This window comes from Physeter macrocephalus, chromosome 11 (assembly GCF_002837175.3).
Source record: "Physeter macrocephalus isolate SW-GA chromosome 11, ASM283717v5, whole genome shotgun sequence".
Classification (NCBI taxonomy): Eukaryota; Metazoa; Chordata; class Mammalia; order Artiodactyla; family Physeteridae; genus Physeter; species Physeter macrocephalus.
The window spans coordinates 133,904,578-133,920,738 of record NC_041224.1 but is presented as its reverse complement, the minus strand read 5'-3'; the positions used below and the strand labels follow the sequence as shown (position 1 = coordinate 133,920,738).

General features: G+C 36.0%; 1 protein-coding gene across 3 annotated transcripts in view; it reads right to left on the bottom strand.

Moving 5' to 3' along the window:
* Positions 1-16,161, bottom strand: part of FRMD6 (FERM domain containing 6) — an 87,391-nt gene that overhangs the window by 24,149 nt on the left and 47,081 nt on the right. Inside the window, exons 2-5 of one of the 3 annotated variants that reach the window (XM_024116041.3) lie at positions 13,244-13,488; positions 7,506-7,596; positions 4,473-4,576; positions 1,651-1,727 (exon numbers count right to left, since the gene is read on the bottom strand). In XM_024116041.3, the coding sequence (XP_023971809.1) occupies positions 1,651-1,727; positions 4,473-4,576; positions 7,506-7,596; positions 13,244-13,342 (371 nt within the window). In that variant the 5' untranslated portion in view covers positions 13,343-13,488. Of the gene's footprint in view, positions 1-1,650; positions 1,728-2,698; positions 2,822-4,472; positions 4,577-7,505; positions 7,597-13,243; positions 13,489-16,161 lie in introns of those variants that run through there. The other 2 variants (XM_024116050.3, XM_024116054.3) reach the window with 2 other exon arrangements.

Genomic DNA, 16,161 nt, shown 5'->3' with positions numbered 1-16,161 from the left:
TCTTTTTTTTCCTCTAAGAATGAATAAACTGAAAACTCTCCTTAAATCTTTTTTTTTAAATTAAGTGACTGTTACTTTATGGGTGTGATTTTATAGGCACATGTTATATGAATCATGATAGTCGTCACAAATGGAAATACTAATAGCACACTCATTACAATCCACTGAGGTAAGAAATGAAATAAATACAGTCCCCATTAAATACACTGAGTAAGAAGTGCTGACTGGGGAAAAATATGGTCAAGCTCCAAAAAATGTCACAGGCAAACAGGACGCCTCTGTGATCAAAGTAAAAATGCAAGAAAAAAATGTGTGTGTGTGTGTGTGTGTGTGTGTGTGTGTGTATTTAATGAGTATTTGTCTCCCTATTACTTTAGGTTGAATGTTCACCTGAGATTAATAGCTCATTAGTTGATGATAATAAAAACATACGGGTTTACTTTAACCAAGACTGTGTTTAAAAATGAAAAGTTTAAAATTTAAATATAAAGCATTTATGTAATTTTTTTTTCCCTTATGACTTTTCAGAGCACTTCTTTTTATAATGTTGAGTACACAGTGTTTGGACTAGCTCATCACTGGGGAAAAGGGCAGAAGTATGGGGATCAATTAAACATTCATTAGACCCAGGGGGCTAATTAGTGGCTAAATAATATATTTTCCTTCTTTCCAGCACATTCCATTCCAATTAAGTAAAGTGAGTAAAAGTTTTATATAAACTGAGAATAACTAGAAAAGTTTCTCTGCTTTAAAAACATTCTTTACAGGCTAATATTTTTTACTTTTTAATTTGCATGTGGCAGTAACATAAACATTAAGAGCAAATCTCAGATACAACTCATTAGCCACATGTATCTTTGTCCCTTTTACGTGGAGTTTCTCAAAATTTAAAAATAAATAAGTAAAACACAGAGTTCACATTTCTAGTATTTTCTATCAGCCAACAAAATCGCCTCTGAAAGTCTTCCAGCCCTGAATCCTCCTATACAAATAATAAACTGAGCTTCTAAACTGGGGAATTCTGAGTCTGTATCATGAGCACAGTATTATTCATGCACCTGCCTCCAGAAAAAGAATCAATTACCTGCCCTTGCCAAACTGCATCTAAGATTCTCACAGGATACCTCCACTGGGCGTAATCTTAGCTTTAAAGCTACTGCCAAGAACAGAAGCAAGACCCCAAAAGTGAAAAGAAAACCAGGCTATATAAACACCCATGCATTTTTATAGGATAGAGTTCCTGCTGCTGTTCCACTCCCCACACCACGACCAGAAAAGAATATAATCCATTAACCAACTTTCCACTTTACACGAGTGCTAGTTCTTTCTTAAAGGAAATATCTTTTTGGTGACTGATTTGTTATTGAAAATGTGGAGTAGAGAAAATGTGAGCTGATGAGATTGTTAACATTTTCGCTGATAGTCTAACATTATCACTCATTCATTCAACAAATGTTTATTGAGTGTCTACTGTACCTCTGTTTTAGGGACTGAAGATACATGCGTGTGTAAAAAATTTTTTTTTAAATCCCTGCTCTTTTATATTCTAGCAGGTGGAGACAAACAATAAACAGAAGTACTTTATCTGATATGTTAGAGGATGAGTACTGTAGAAAAATAAAGGTTCAGAATTTCTCCCTGTCCTCATACCTGATCAATCGGCCATTTTCCACATAGTACTGCACGCGGAAGTGGATGATCATAGGGGGTCCAAACTGGTCAATACCCTAAACAAAGACATGCGTAAAAATCAGGCTGTTTTTAGTTACTTCAAAAGTGGGTTTCAAAAACAACAAATACCATTATTTACAAGTTAGTTTTTAAACACTGAAAGGTTTGATCTACTTCTAATGAGTAGGGGCTTGCAGCGGGTAGACAATTGTCTCAATTGTCCCAGATGGAAACCAGGTTTATGCGAAAACGGGAAGTTTTATAACTATATCTGATACTCATTCACTGTAATGCCAATGACAACATACGGAAAGATAAAAATAAATGCCAGTGGAAATTTCTAGCTGAGATTCAGCTCCTCTCTCAGCTCTGTCCCCTGTGGTGACCATTTGCTCCTCATTACAATGTTCTGTTCGTCTGACATTCCACATACCAAATGCTAACATGCTGTTTGTTTATTTACACATTCACGTTCCTTACTTTGTAGTTGGCTTTGAAGTAGCCTTCCAGTTTACTCCAAGAATTCTTAAACACAAATTGGAGGATGGAGGATTAGACACTGGGGATTATTACTGATTTGCGAGGGGGTGATCTTGAAAACACTAGGTATATTCCCAGTGAATGCTCCCCTATGCAAATGGAAGGCACCGGTTCAATAAAGTAACAAAATATCAAATGTAAGGATAGTAAAAGTGGATTTTAAAATGACTAATAATTTCTAGACCATCAGTTTTGACAACTAACGTGGCCAAAGAACAGGAACAAATACTTTTTCCATGCTTTTCATTTCAAAACATTATCCCAAGATTACTAAAAAGTTATTATCCAATATTATTTTAGCAGATATTCAAAATCTATTGCTACATACTATAAGCTATTAATACTTCACTAATATGATATTTTAGAACTTATAATTCATTTCCCTTTCCCAATCTTTACTGTATAAAGTGTTAAGATATTTTTGTATAATAATTAAAATAAACCTTTTAAAAAATCAAAAGAATTTTGCTCATAAATGTAATCTCACCCAAGTGACTTCGTATTGTCGTACCTTGCTGGCCTCCTTCTTCCATTCTTTTGGACAATACTTATATAGCTTTTGTGACAACTCCATATACACATGTTCATTATCTGCACATTAAAAAAAAAGGAGACAAGGTGATTAAAGATAGATTTTTTTAAAAGAAAAGAAATGGGTTTTTCAGAAAAGCCTCAAGATTTGTGAATGTACTCTGAGTCCACATATTACCAAGAAAACTCAACAGGATATTAAAAGATAAAAGGTTCTGTGGGATAGACATTAATGACAATCTTTATGAATTATTTTGCCTTTGCAATACAGAACACGTCTCGTTAAAAATATGATAACATTTAGAAGAAATATTAGATTCCAACTCTTACTTTTACTTAGTTTCTGGGGTCGTTATAACTTACAGTTTAACTTCCAACACTGTGGGTGTTACTCGGTTTTAGAAAAACATGCTCTTGTTTGGCTCACAGAGGACTCATCTCATAAGTGCAAAGTAATGAAACAGGGCAGAAACACCACCTTAATTGTTATGTAAGAAATTAGAAAACATTGATGAGAACCAACCCATTTCCAAGTGAGGAGCCTGACCCATGTGTTTTGTGAAGAATAGTCTTTAAGACCCATGTGCTTTGTGAAGAGAAGTCTTTTAGACTATTCCTTCTCTGTCTCCACCGCATAAAACAGCATGAAGAAATGATAAAGCATTACTCGCACTGCCTTTGGGATTGACCTTGTGGGAAGAGGAGAAGAATCTTATGCAAAACAAGAATGAATGCCAAAATATTTCTTCAAGGGAATGATGTTCTTAAGATGAACAGAAAATAAGACTGCTAAAAAACCCATGTAAAAATGATCTAAACATGTGAAAACAAGCTGGTAAAAAATGTAAAAATTTTCCAATTTCCCAAATGGACTCTTTTAAAGAGAGAGATATTTCATATGAAAAGCCTCCCTATCTTGTACAGTTTTCAATCTTTTTAAAAAAAGCTCCTTCCTTTTCCTCTAACCATCACTATGGGGGCATGCTCTTGGAAATGCCAATGACAACATACGGAAAGATAAAAATAAATGCCAGTGGAAATTTCTAGCTGAGATTCAGCTCCTCTCTCAGCTCTGTCCCCTGTGGTGACCATTTGCTCCTCATTACAATGTTCTGTTCGTCTGACATTCCACATACCAAATGCTAACATGCTGTTTGTTTATTTACACATTCACGTTCCTTACTTTGTAGTTGGCTTTGAAGTAGCCTTCCAGTTTACTCCAAGAATTCTTAAACACAAATTGGAGGATGGAGGATTAGACACTGGGGATTATTACTGATTTGCGAGGGGGTGATCTTGAAAACACTAGGTATATTCCCAGTGAATGCTCCCCTATGCAAATGGAAGGCACCGGTTCAATAAAGTAACAAAATATCAAATGTAAGGATAGTAAAAGTGGATTTTAAAATGACTAATAATTTCTAGACCATCAGTTTTGACAACTAACGTGGCCAAAGAACAGGAACAAATACTTTTTCCATGCTTTTCATTTCAAAACATTATCCCAAGATTACTAAAAAGTTATTATCCAATATTATTTTAGCAGATATTCAAAATCTATTGCTACATACTATAAGCTATTAATACTTCACTAATATGATATTTTAGAACTTATAATTCATTTCCCTTTCCCAATCTTTACTGTATAAAGTGTTAAGATATTTTTGTATAATAATTAAAATAAACCTTTTAAAAAATCAAAAGAATTTTGCTCATAAATGTAATCTCACCCAAGTGACTTCGTATTGTCGTACCTTGCTGGCCTCCTTCTTCCATTCTTTTGGACAATACTTATATAGCTTTTGTGACAACTCCATATACACATGTTCATTATCTGCACATTAAAAAAAAAGGAGACAAGGTGATTAAAGATAGATTTTTTTAAAAGAAAAGAAATGGGTTTTTCAGAAAAGCCTCAAGATTTGTGAATGTACTCTGAGTCCACATATTACCAAGAAAACTCAACAGGATATTAAAAGATAAAAGGTTCTGTGGGATAGACATTAATGACAATCTTTATGAATTATTTTGCCTTTGCAATACAGAACACGTCTCGTTAAAAATATGATAACATTTAGAAGAAATATTAGATTCCAACTCTTACTTTTACTTAGTTTCTGGGGTCGTTATAACTTACAGTTTAACTTCCAACACTGTGGGTGTTACTCGGTTTTAGAAAAACATGCTCTTGTTTGGCTCACAGAGGACTCATCTCATAAGTGCAAAGTAATGAAACAGGGCAGAAACACCACCTTAATTGTTATGTAAGAAATTAGAAAACATTGATGAGAACCAACCCATTTCCAAGTGAGGAGCCTGACCCATGTGTTTTGTGAAGAATAGTCTTTAAGACCCATGTGCTTTGTGAAGAGAAGTCTTTTAGACTATTCCTTCTCTGTCTCCACCGCATAAAACAGCATGAAGAAATGATAAAGCATTACTCGCACTGCCTTTGGGATTGACCTTGTGGGAAGAGGAGAAGAATCTTATGCAAAACAAGAATGAATGCCAAAATATTTCTTCAAGGGAATGATGTTCTTAAGATGAACAGAAAATAAGACTGCTAAAAAACCCATGTAAAAATGATCTAAACATGTGAAAACAAGCTGGTAAAAAATGTAAAAATTTTCCAATTTCCCAAATGGACTCTTTTAAAGAGAGAGATATTTCATATGAAAAGCCTCCCTATCTTGTACAGTTTTCAATCTTTTTAAAAAAAGCTCCTTCCTTTTCCTCTAACCATCACTATGGGGGCATGCTCTTGGAAAGCCCTGGATACAAATGTACTCATTCTGGAAGAGAAGTGTGTCTCTTTGATTACTTCAAGGATAACACACTTGACCCCGCTGTCACTCATGACTGAATGTTGGAGTTTGACTGGAAAAGTGTCATAAGAGAACAGGAAGGGTAAAGCTACTTTTTGTCTATGAATGGCATATTAAGTCAACCAGTTTGGATGAAACGGGTAAGGAAGAGGTTCCCAAAACAAGAGGATGCTACTAAAATCCACTTATCAAGTCAACTAAAACTATCTCCCATCTCTCTTATGTTACCAATTAAACATGAAATGGACAAGATCAGACAACCTTCCTGTTGAATCTGATTTGTGTTTGGCTTGAGTTCCTGTCTGAAGAAGCAACATAATGAATAGAATAGACTGTTCACCATAATGGCACATACATATTTTTTTAAACTATCACTGTGTCTCTACCATCTGACAGTTTGACCAGAGCTTTGTACTTCAGGAATTCTCAGGCACACATCAATCCTGAAAACAGGTGTAACAGTGATTTCCATTTGACCTGAGAGAAAGCTGAAATGGAGAGAAGTCAAGGGATATGTCTAAAGCCACACGGCTAGCTAGTGGTAGAACCAAAATCAGAACCAGGTCATATGATTCCTGTTCCAATGTTTTTTTGCCATCCTGCAATCTCTCTTTTAAAAAGGACATCTGAAAAACTCTTATTTTGAAACCTAAGGAAGCTGTAAACTGGTTTTATGAGATTGACTTGTTCAACAACAAAGATCAACAGTCTGGCTGTAGCTGTAGTAAGAAGAATTAACTCTGAGTACAAAATAAAAGTAAGGTTATTTAGAATCTGTATGGCATCTTATACCCCCAGACCCTTCCTTGAAAGAATGACTGAGGTGTGTACTAATACAAGGATAGGGCTGAGCATTTGTGTTTTTATTGCTTTCAGTACCACAGGAAGAAACTGAAGAGCAAATGGTTGGTTCCTCACTTCCTGCTCCATGCTCTCTGGCCTCTCTAGAGCTGTCTTTTTAGACAACTGAAAACTGCTCACATTTTGGAGCTGAACTTGTTGATCAGTTGATCATGATATACTTTCCAACACGGCAGACCTAAGCATTTTATGGTACTAACCAGATTCTCAAGATATCATAAGCCTTTAAATTGAAACCAATTCCATTAGTAGAAAATAATTCATATCCAAATATAAAATATAGATAAATTTCACAAAAAAAGGTCGCCTTGGAAAACTGAGCAAAGATTTGAAAGGTTTTTGGCATCTAGAAGACTAACTTAGAGAAATCTTAAAATATGATTTGAAAGAAGAACGTTTTAAGGAATGGCTGCACTTAAACCCTGGGAACTTAACTCTAACTAAGGTGTTATTGGCAGAGAAAGCTAATATGGAGCCCTTTGCTTGAAAATCTTTTCCACATGAAGTATATAGAAGAAACTGATCCCATATCTCCAAGTCCTGTGTTCTGACTGGAAAAAAAGAGAAGGGGTAAGGAAGGAAAAACAGAAAATAATAGTAAATTAATAGATCACTTTGTTATACTATATATTCAACAGCAAGAGAACCTGAATAGATGAAAGTCAGTTTTATTATGTCTAAATGTCTTTTAATGTTAAAAATTATAAAACAAATTAAATTACAAAAACATCCAATTTCCTACTAGCGCCAGCTGCTCCCCGAGTGCAAAGAAACAAAAATCAAGCTTAGTTCATTAAAACATAAAAGAGCAAACACATAAAACCCAGACTCCTAAACAGGAACCAATTTTTAAGTTCAAACCATAATAAATTCATGACCTAAAATTCTAAACTTGTAAGAAATACAGAACAGTACTCATATTAAAATATGAGTACTAGACTAAAAATCATGATCAGTTTATGGGTATTTTGACAAACATAATTACATAACAATATGCTCAATTTAAGTTACAGCTATAAAATGTCATTTCTTCAGGGACAGTTGGCTAACTCCATCAGAGATGGGATTGAGACTTACTTTGTATAACACTGAGTCCAAAGAGGTGACAGTCCTTTAGCCTGAGTAGGTCACACACCTGGACCAGCAACTGGTGACACAGAATTTTAACCTATAGGAAAAAAGACAAAAACAAACACACATTTAAGACAACAATTCAGCCAAGTCCAGACAGTGAGCCACAATCAGGCAATGTAATGCATCCTAAATACATGCCTTGAAGGGACAAGCTGACACTAGCAAAACAACAGCTGGTTTATGGAAATCACTTTAATCTGCAGCTGTGTTTCAATAATGATGATCACAATTCAAATTTCTACAACCTGGTAATAAAGTACCACTGCAATCTTGTACAAGACTCATAAATCTTAGGATACATGGACAAGGCCTTACTCTATAGATGGTGCATGATAAATATGTATTTCAGAAGGAACCCCAAACAGCCTAATCAGATTATCAAAATTATTAATTTGGCAAGTATCTTTACAAGGAAAGTTTTCCTCTTGATGGTCTAAACAAAATGCTCACATATTGCACAATGAGTGAATACCTAGCTTTTATTTACTTTAATAATTGACACATCTTGTAAGTACCTAAACCAGGTTCTTTTTCTGAGTCCTAGTATAATTCAAACATAATAAAACCATATTAATTTGGAACTCTGGGGTTAAGTTATTCTGAAAAGTCACACGTTGAACGATAACAGTCTTTAAAAGATGAAGTTCTAATGACTTTTCAAATGTTTAATGAAGTGTTTTGGGAGACAATAATTCTAATGAGTCTGCCTTGTTGAATTCAGAACCACTAAAGCTTATTAGTGCTGGGACTGACACTAAGAGACCACGTGGGTCAATTTCTTCATCTGATAGAAGTAGAAAAGAAAACCCAGACAGCTTGCAGTCATGTAGCTAGTAGTGGCAGAGACAGCAACTCACACCTTTGCTCATTTGTGTATTACAATATTTTTGTATGTGTATATTAATAAAATATGTGCAACATGACAGTTTATCATTCTAGGTACATATATTATGTGGCATTTCCCCATGTATTTGTAATATTAACTTGCAACTTCTTTCTTCAACAGTGATGACAGTTACAGTTTTAATGATTACAAATTCTAAATTAGTTAACTCTGAATTAATGACTTCTTATCATACCTTAATATGTAACTCAGACTCAGAAAATAAAAACATGTTGAGATCTCTTGACAATTGAAAGCCAAACAATTCAAAATGGTGACAATGTCAACTGGAGTAAGAAAAATAGGTTTATAGCTCTTTCCCACATTCACTATTAAATGGCAAAGAATCTGAAGCACCTTTTCCACTAGAAAGTGCAAAAAGTATTTATGTAAGGCCAGAGAGTACCACTTAGGATGTTTTAGAAGTTACAGGAACTCAGTGAAGCTGGGACAGTGTCTTATTTTACATTCGGGATATACAGCAGGCACTCAGTAAATGTCTGATGAATGAAAGCCAGAGATCTGATTTTCCTGTGGGCTCCTCACCTTCCTTCTGTTCCATGACTACAAACTACTCTCTGACCCACTGAGCAGATCATTTAGTAATGCGCCACGTAAGAATTTAGGGAAAATGTATCAATACAAATCCACCAACACCACTGGGGGAATACTTTTGCCAATAGGAAATCAGTATCATCTTCGTTCACTAAAAAGACTTTGGATTTGAGTTCTGCATTACTGTGATTCCACTTTACAAATAAGCTTAAATAAAGAAAATGATGAAGTAATGGAAAAAGTGTCTAATGTTAAATAAAATTGAATTAGATACTACAAATTTGAGACTTCAGATGTCATATAGTCTAGGACTTCTTTAATCTTTAGTTTTGACTGTATTTTAAAATGTCATGGGACTTCCCTGGTGGCGCAGTGGTTAAGAATCCGCCTGCCAATGCAGGGGACATGGGTTCGAGCCCTGGTCCAGGAAGATCCCACATGCCACAGAGCAACTAAGCCCGTGTGCCACAACTACTGAGCCTGTGCTCTAGAGGCCGTGAGCCACAACTACTGAGCCCATGTGCCACAACTACTGAAGCCCGTGTGCCTAGAGCCCGTGCTCCACAACAAGAGAAGCCACCGCAATGAGAAGCCCGCACACCGCAATGAAGAGTAGCCCCCGCTCGATGCAACTAGAAGCCCGCACACACCAACGAAGACCCAATGCAGCCAAAAATTAATTAATTAATTAATTTTAATAAAAAAATAAAATGTCATATACAAAGCACTCTGGGTAAAACGTGATAAAACGTTAAAAGGAAAATTCCAAACCACACGGTGTAGGCAAAATGAACTATGTTGTAACTTTGTGTAACTGCTGTTCAAATAATGCTGTGCATTTCCTCCACACATCCTATATAATTATTATTGTTCCGCTAGTTTAAATCAAGTATTTGGAGCCTAACTGATAAAGCTCTTTAACAACTATTAAGGAAATAACAATGTTCTTGTTTAAAAACTGTAATTAAGTAAGGCTGTGGCTCTGAAGTCTTACCGCTGTGAAAACAAGCTTGAGATTTTTGCATTTGCATATTATGAGTCTTTAAGGCTACATTTTAGCTGATTGTGAAATTTTTCAAGTTCTTTAATCTTCAGGAGCAATGGGAACTTTAAAAAGTACCATAGAGTATGAGGTATTAAGAATGAAAGCATTATTTAAAAAATATACTCTATATGGAACTTTCTAATAAAAACAGCATTTGATTCTCAATGTCAATGGTTTGATATTGAGCAAGAATGTTTAAAATATGCTCCAGAAAAAGAACTGTTCACTCTCTTCTCAGTGAAGAGGTGTAACCTCTTACCCATAATTTATATCACTGAAAAATTTTGTGGCTCCTACATTTACCATCATTTGATTTCCAAAAATTTCCAAGTTCCCATATTTATTATCTGATGATTAAAATCATTTAGAACAGTCCCTATTAGTTTAACTCATGGAGAATTAAAAATGACCAAAACACTAAATTTACCCCACATGCAGAAAGGCAACATTCTATCAACTACATTTGTCAGGGAACAAACTTTCTTTGTTTAAAAAAATGTTTAGAAATGATTTAAAAAATGAGACCATTAATGAAATAGTTTTGTTACAGATAATTTGTTCTACCACAACTCTACAAATATCAGCTGCTATTTTCCAAAGACAAAAATAACACTTTGTAGAACACAACAGGCCTTTGGCTGCCCTGAGTTGGCTTTCTAGCAAGGAGGGGCCTCCATACTACTTAACCCAGTTCCTCCTCCTCCTCCCTCCTTTGGTCCAACAGCTTGCTTGCTAATGAGGAGTCGGGACATGGCAGGGCCGTCTACGGACGCTGGAATAAGAACAGGTCTACGTGGGAGTCAGACTCCACAGCTGAGTTTCATTAACAGTGAGAACACAGCTCAAAGAAATGAAAACAAGTGTTACTCTATTAAGTGCTCATTCACTGAGCAATTCCCAGGTACCAGGCACTGCAATAAGCATTTATGTATGTTATGTCTTTATATCCTCACAATGTCCCTGTGAGGAGAGTAAGATTATCTCCACTTTATAGTAGAGGAAACCGAAGCAAAGAAACTAACTTGCCCAAGGTTGCTGAGTAAATTGTGAAGTACAGATTTCCACCTACATCCCCGCGTCCTACCCTAGACTTACTAGATCAGCATCTCCAAGGAGTGGAGTCCAATAGTCTGGGTATTTAACAACCTCTCCAGGTAATTCTGATGGACATCAAATTGTAAAATCACTGATCTACAGGAACGAATGGACTGGCTATCTGCCAGTCTGTTCTCTGTAATTATCTTCCTCAGCTAAGATTTTAGTACAAATTAATTTCTTAGAAAATTATAGTCAGCTCCTAGTATTCCTCATGAAGTCAGATTAGTCTTCCTTCTAACTTACCTGAGATCAGTAAGGTTTTGTCCCATATCCTGTATATGTGTATACACACACGAACACATGTATACACATTCCACCAGGTGAAAAGACAGAAATGGAACGGAGAGAAGTTTCTTAAGTGCTTATGCTTATATTTATGTATATTTTAAAAATTTAATTGATATGTTTTTATATAACTGTATAAAAGAACTCAAACAGCATATTCATGTATACATGTAAATTACATTTTGATATATTCTGACAGTGCCCATACTGACAAAGAATGATAATGTTGCCAAAAATAACAGCCTGTCACTTCACAAAACCAAAACAACTTCAGGTACCCTGAGTAGAAATGTAGCTAATCAATAGAATTTCTGCCTAACGGATTGATAAAGTTCATTCAACAGGCAGGTTTGATGCTCAGACAATTCCTGTGAGCAAAAACAAGGTTACATTAGTAAATCAAGAAACTGTGGTGACTGACAGAATAAAACCAAAATAATTATGGTAATAAGCAGAACCTTTTCCTATTTAAACTTTTAATGGAGCTATTTAAATGTCATATAGCTTCATTATAACATTTAGAAATATTCTTTTATACAGCAATTGGGTTAAAAATATAGTCGCATATAGCAAAGAAAACTAATTCAAGGCATGCACTAAGGCAATTTTTTCCTTAATTCCATCAGAATACAATCAGTGAAAGAATATGAAAGTCGATAATAGGGAGAGGGGTTGAAAAATGCTAGGCATGATTGTGGTTACATAAAACTGTTTGGCAGTCTCTACCAAAGCTAATCATATGTGTACTTCATGATTCACAATCCACTGTTGGGTATAAGCTCAGAAATGTATACATATGTGCATATACATAAAATGTTCCAAATAGTTTCATTTGTAACAGCCCCAAACTTAAAATAACCCAATATCCATCAATAATAGTTGGAAAAGAAACTGGGCATATTCATACAATGAAATATTATACAATAATGAAAAAGGAATTACTGTCACATGTGATAGAATGGATGACTTTCACAGGCCAAATGTTGAGTACATAAAATATACCCAGATATAAAGGTGAGCATATCACATAATTTTCGCTGCATGAAGTTCAGAAACAAGAAAATTACTCCATGGTGATAGACGTGGGAATAGTTATTACCCTTGGGTGGAGATTATTGACTAGGAGGGATCACAAAAGATCTTTCTGGGGTACTAGAAGTCTACTATATCTCAAGCTGGATGATGGTTACATGGATGTTTACACTTGTAAAAATTCACTGAGCTGCTCACTTAAGATTCCTATACTTCACTGTAAGTAAATTATAAGCCAACTTTAAAAGTAAAAAATTAAAAAAAGTATCATATTCCTCAATGTCCAGGTTAACTGAAAGAGTTAACTCCAACTCATGAACCATAAGCAACAGTTTAGTACTCAAATACACAGCCTATTCTTGAAATTAGCTAGACTTAGGCTACAGGTTACTATGAAAACAATGATCAAGTGCATGTTAAAAAGCTAGCAATTATGTATTACCATTTGATGTGTGTAGGTGACAATTCAAAAGTATTTAAAAAGCAAACCAGATATCCATAAAAATATTTCAATAAAGGTTTAAAAATAGCAAAGTGTTCATTTTTCTATAATATAATAAACAAAATTCTCTTATTTTACCAGACAAGAGAATGCTGAAAGCAGCTGAACTTAAGCCATAATTCAAAGTTTATACCTGTGTAGACCACTTTAATACCCCAATTCTCCCACATTATTAATGGTCTCATTCTGTAATGATTTCATCCTTAGTCAAGTCATAATTTGAATGTGGTCACTGGTGGGAACATCATCATTTAAACATTTCTAAAGTGGGATCTACTCACATTTATGATGATGTTCAGAGATTCATCGTTGGGAAGGAAAATACACACACTCCGGCGGTCTTGCATGACTCTGTTGTTATGGAAGTTCAATTTGTTCATTGTGTTGTGGGCTCTCTAGTGATCAGGGCTGGGCTCCTAGTCCTCGGCAATTCCTCTGGTTCCGAGCACTCCAAAGCCAAACTCTGCTCCTCATCACACGCCCTACAGAAGAAGCATCATGACGTTCGACTACGTGGGTTTCATAGCTGTAAAAAAAGCCCCAAAGGAGGCGGTGAATAAAGGCTGTAAGGTTGGTGAGGAGAGAGAGGAGGAGAGAGACGAGGAGAGGATCAGCAGCACGACTAGTCTTGTTGGCGCAGGTACAGCACGTCTCTCAGTGAGGGCTCCCTCGCTTAATCAATGAGAATGCACAGAAACGTACTCTGTGCTTTGCCCGCTATCAAGTGTTTTAAAACTTTCAGGGACTTCCCTGGGGGTCTGGTACTAAAGAATCCGCCTTCCAATGCAGGGGACACGGGTTCGATCCCTGGTCAGGGAACTAAGGTTCCATATGCCGCAGGGCAACTAAGCTCGCGCGCCACAACTACTGAGCTCACATGCCTCAACGAGAGAGCCCGCGTACCGCAAACTGCAGAGCCCACGTGCCCTGGAGACGGCGTGCCTCAACCACAGAGCCCACGCACCCTGGAGCCGGCATGCCACAGCTAGAGAGAGAAAACCCGCAGGACACAACTAGAGAGAAGGCTGAGCGCCATAATGAAAGACCCCAAATGTCTCAAATGAAGATCCCGTGTGCCGCAACTAAGACCCAATGCAACCAAAAAAAATAAATAAAATAACTCTTAAAAAAAACTTTAATTCAGTCGTGAATTAAACATAAACCCTCTACATTTAAGGCAGTATTGTGTACTACAGGGCTCACAGAAGCAGAAGCCTGCCTTTGAGAAGTTTCCAGTCTCACATGGGAGAAAACGAAGGGTTCTGGAATAAACAAACAAAATGACAAAATTGCAACAACAACAAAATTATCAATCTCTTTCTTTTTTTCTTCCATTACAATCAAACTCAAATAAATGTCCTGGCTCTTACATTATATTCCTTCTTCAACCACTGAGGTCTGGCTTCCACTTCCTTCTCTTCACCAGCATGGCTTTGCTACAGGAAGCCAGTGATCTCTAGACCATCAAGAGAATCCACAGGATTCACTTTGATTGATCTCTCTATGTACAACACTTACTGAGCTTGTTAAGCCCTCCTTACAACTTTTTTCTTCCTGAGTTTTTATGGTGCTGCTCTCTCTTCTGATTCTCTAACCTGACAATGCAAACTTAATTTTTCAATATGTTATTTCACCAACCAGTTAATACATAGAAATAACATGACTGTATAAACTATATTTGTATACCATGGATTTTGGATACCTCTCATATGTAATCAATTTATTAAACCATGTCATTTTATTTTTTAACTTCTCTCAGATTTTCAGTGTATAGAATTTTGTTTGCAAGTAATGAAGACTTTATCTCCAATTTTCAATAATCACACTTTTATTTCTGTTTCATGTCTCTTTGCATTGGCAAGACCTTGAAGAATAATTTTAAAACAATGGTGGATATTTCCTATTTTTAATGAATGTGTCTAGTGTTTCATATATTATTGCTAATATAACACTACTCAACCAAGGTATGTTAAGACTATTTATCTGTCAAACCATTAGTAATTATTTATATTGTTCCTTTCCAGCTACATTTGTAGGATATGTAGGAATTTCCAGGCAGAAAGCATAACTATACAGTTTTAATAGAAGAGCTATTATCACTGCTGACATAAATCAAAGCATACATGAGGCTTATTTGCTTAAGGTTCAATGTCCATCTGTTATCAGCAGGAAGACGGGACAGAATATATTCTTAGATGGCACCATGAGTAAATATAAACTAGTATTTCTTTTTAAAGTATGAATGAACTACCATCCACAAGGGAGCTACTCAAACTAAGTAAAAACATATACAGTAAGTATTTCCTTATTAGGAGGGTGACCAAAAGCCCCTTAGGAGTATTCTGCTTTTCTTAAAGCATAATAGCAATTGTTTCACATTAGGCTGTAGCCAGTACATCACCCTACAGGGTCACCAGAGGTCAGTGCTATAGTTCTCTCCAGTATGGGATGGTTAGCCCACGTGTTCTATGACCACAAACTAACTGCTCTCCAAATCCAGTTGTCCATCTGCAGAATGCACACTTTTAGTTTAACAGTTCTGATGCACCAATTGGAGGACCAGTGTCAGCTGCATCAGAATCGCCTAGGTGTTTGTAATAAATACAGAATCCTGAGCACAGTGACATTGCTACTGACTCATAATCTCCAGGGTCAGGGCCCAGGAATCTTAATCTTTTAAAAAAGTTCCCCAAGTATTTCTGATATGCAGTCACATATGGAAACAACACTTTAGCTAACAGAAAGAAGTTGCTGAGCAGAGGGTTGGATATAACACCTTCATAGAAGACACTGGGAAAATATCTTGAGGTACAGAATTAGGGATAAGCAACTATGTGAAATACAGCACACATCATGACTATAACTAAAAAAAAAAAGTCCTCAACATTTTCAAAGGTATGAATTCCTAAATCAGGTCAAATGTGTGTACTCAGAATGTTTTCCTAAAAAATGTAACTAGGTGAGGAAACAGGATATCCTGTATACCCTCTCTTAGCAATTCAGAAAGCACTGAAGGCTCTGAGAAGTCCTACGGGCAACTTCCTAAGTTTAACTTAATTCTCAATCTTACTTGGGCACAGAATCTCCCCCCTCCCCACAAGAAAAATCTATTAAGGTCCTGTAGAAAAATATTCTCAGGCACACCACCTGAGAAATACAGTTCTGAAACAATTTCATTGTCAAATATTATATCTCATGG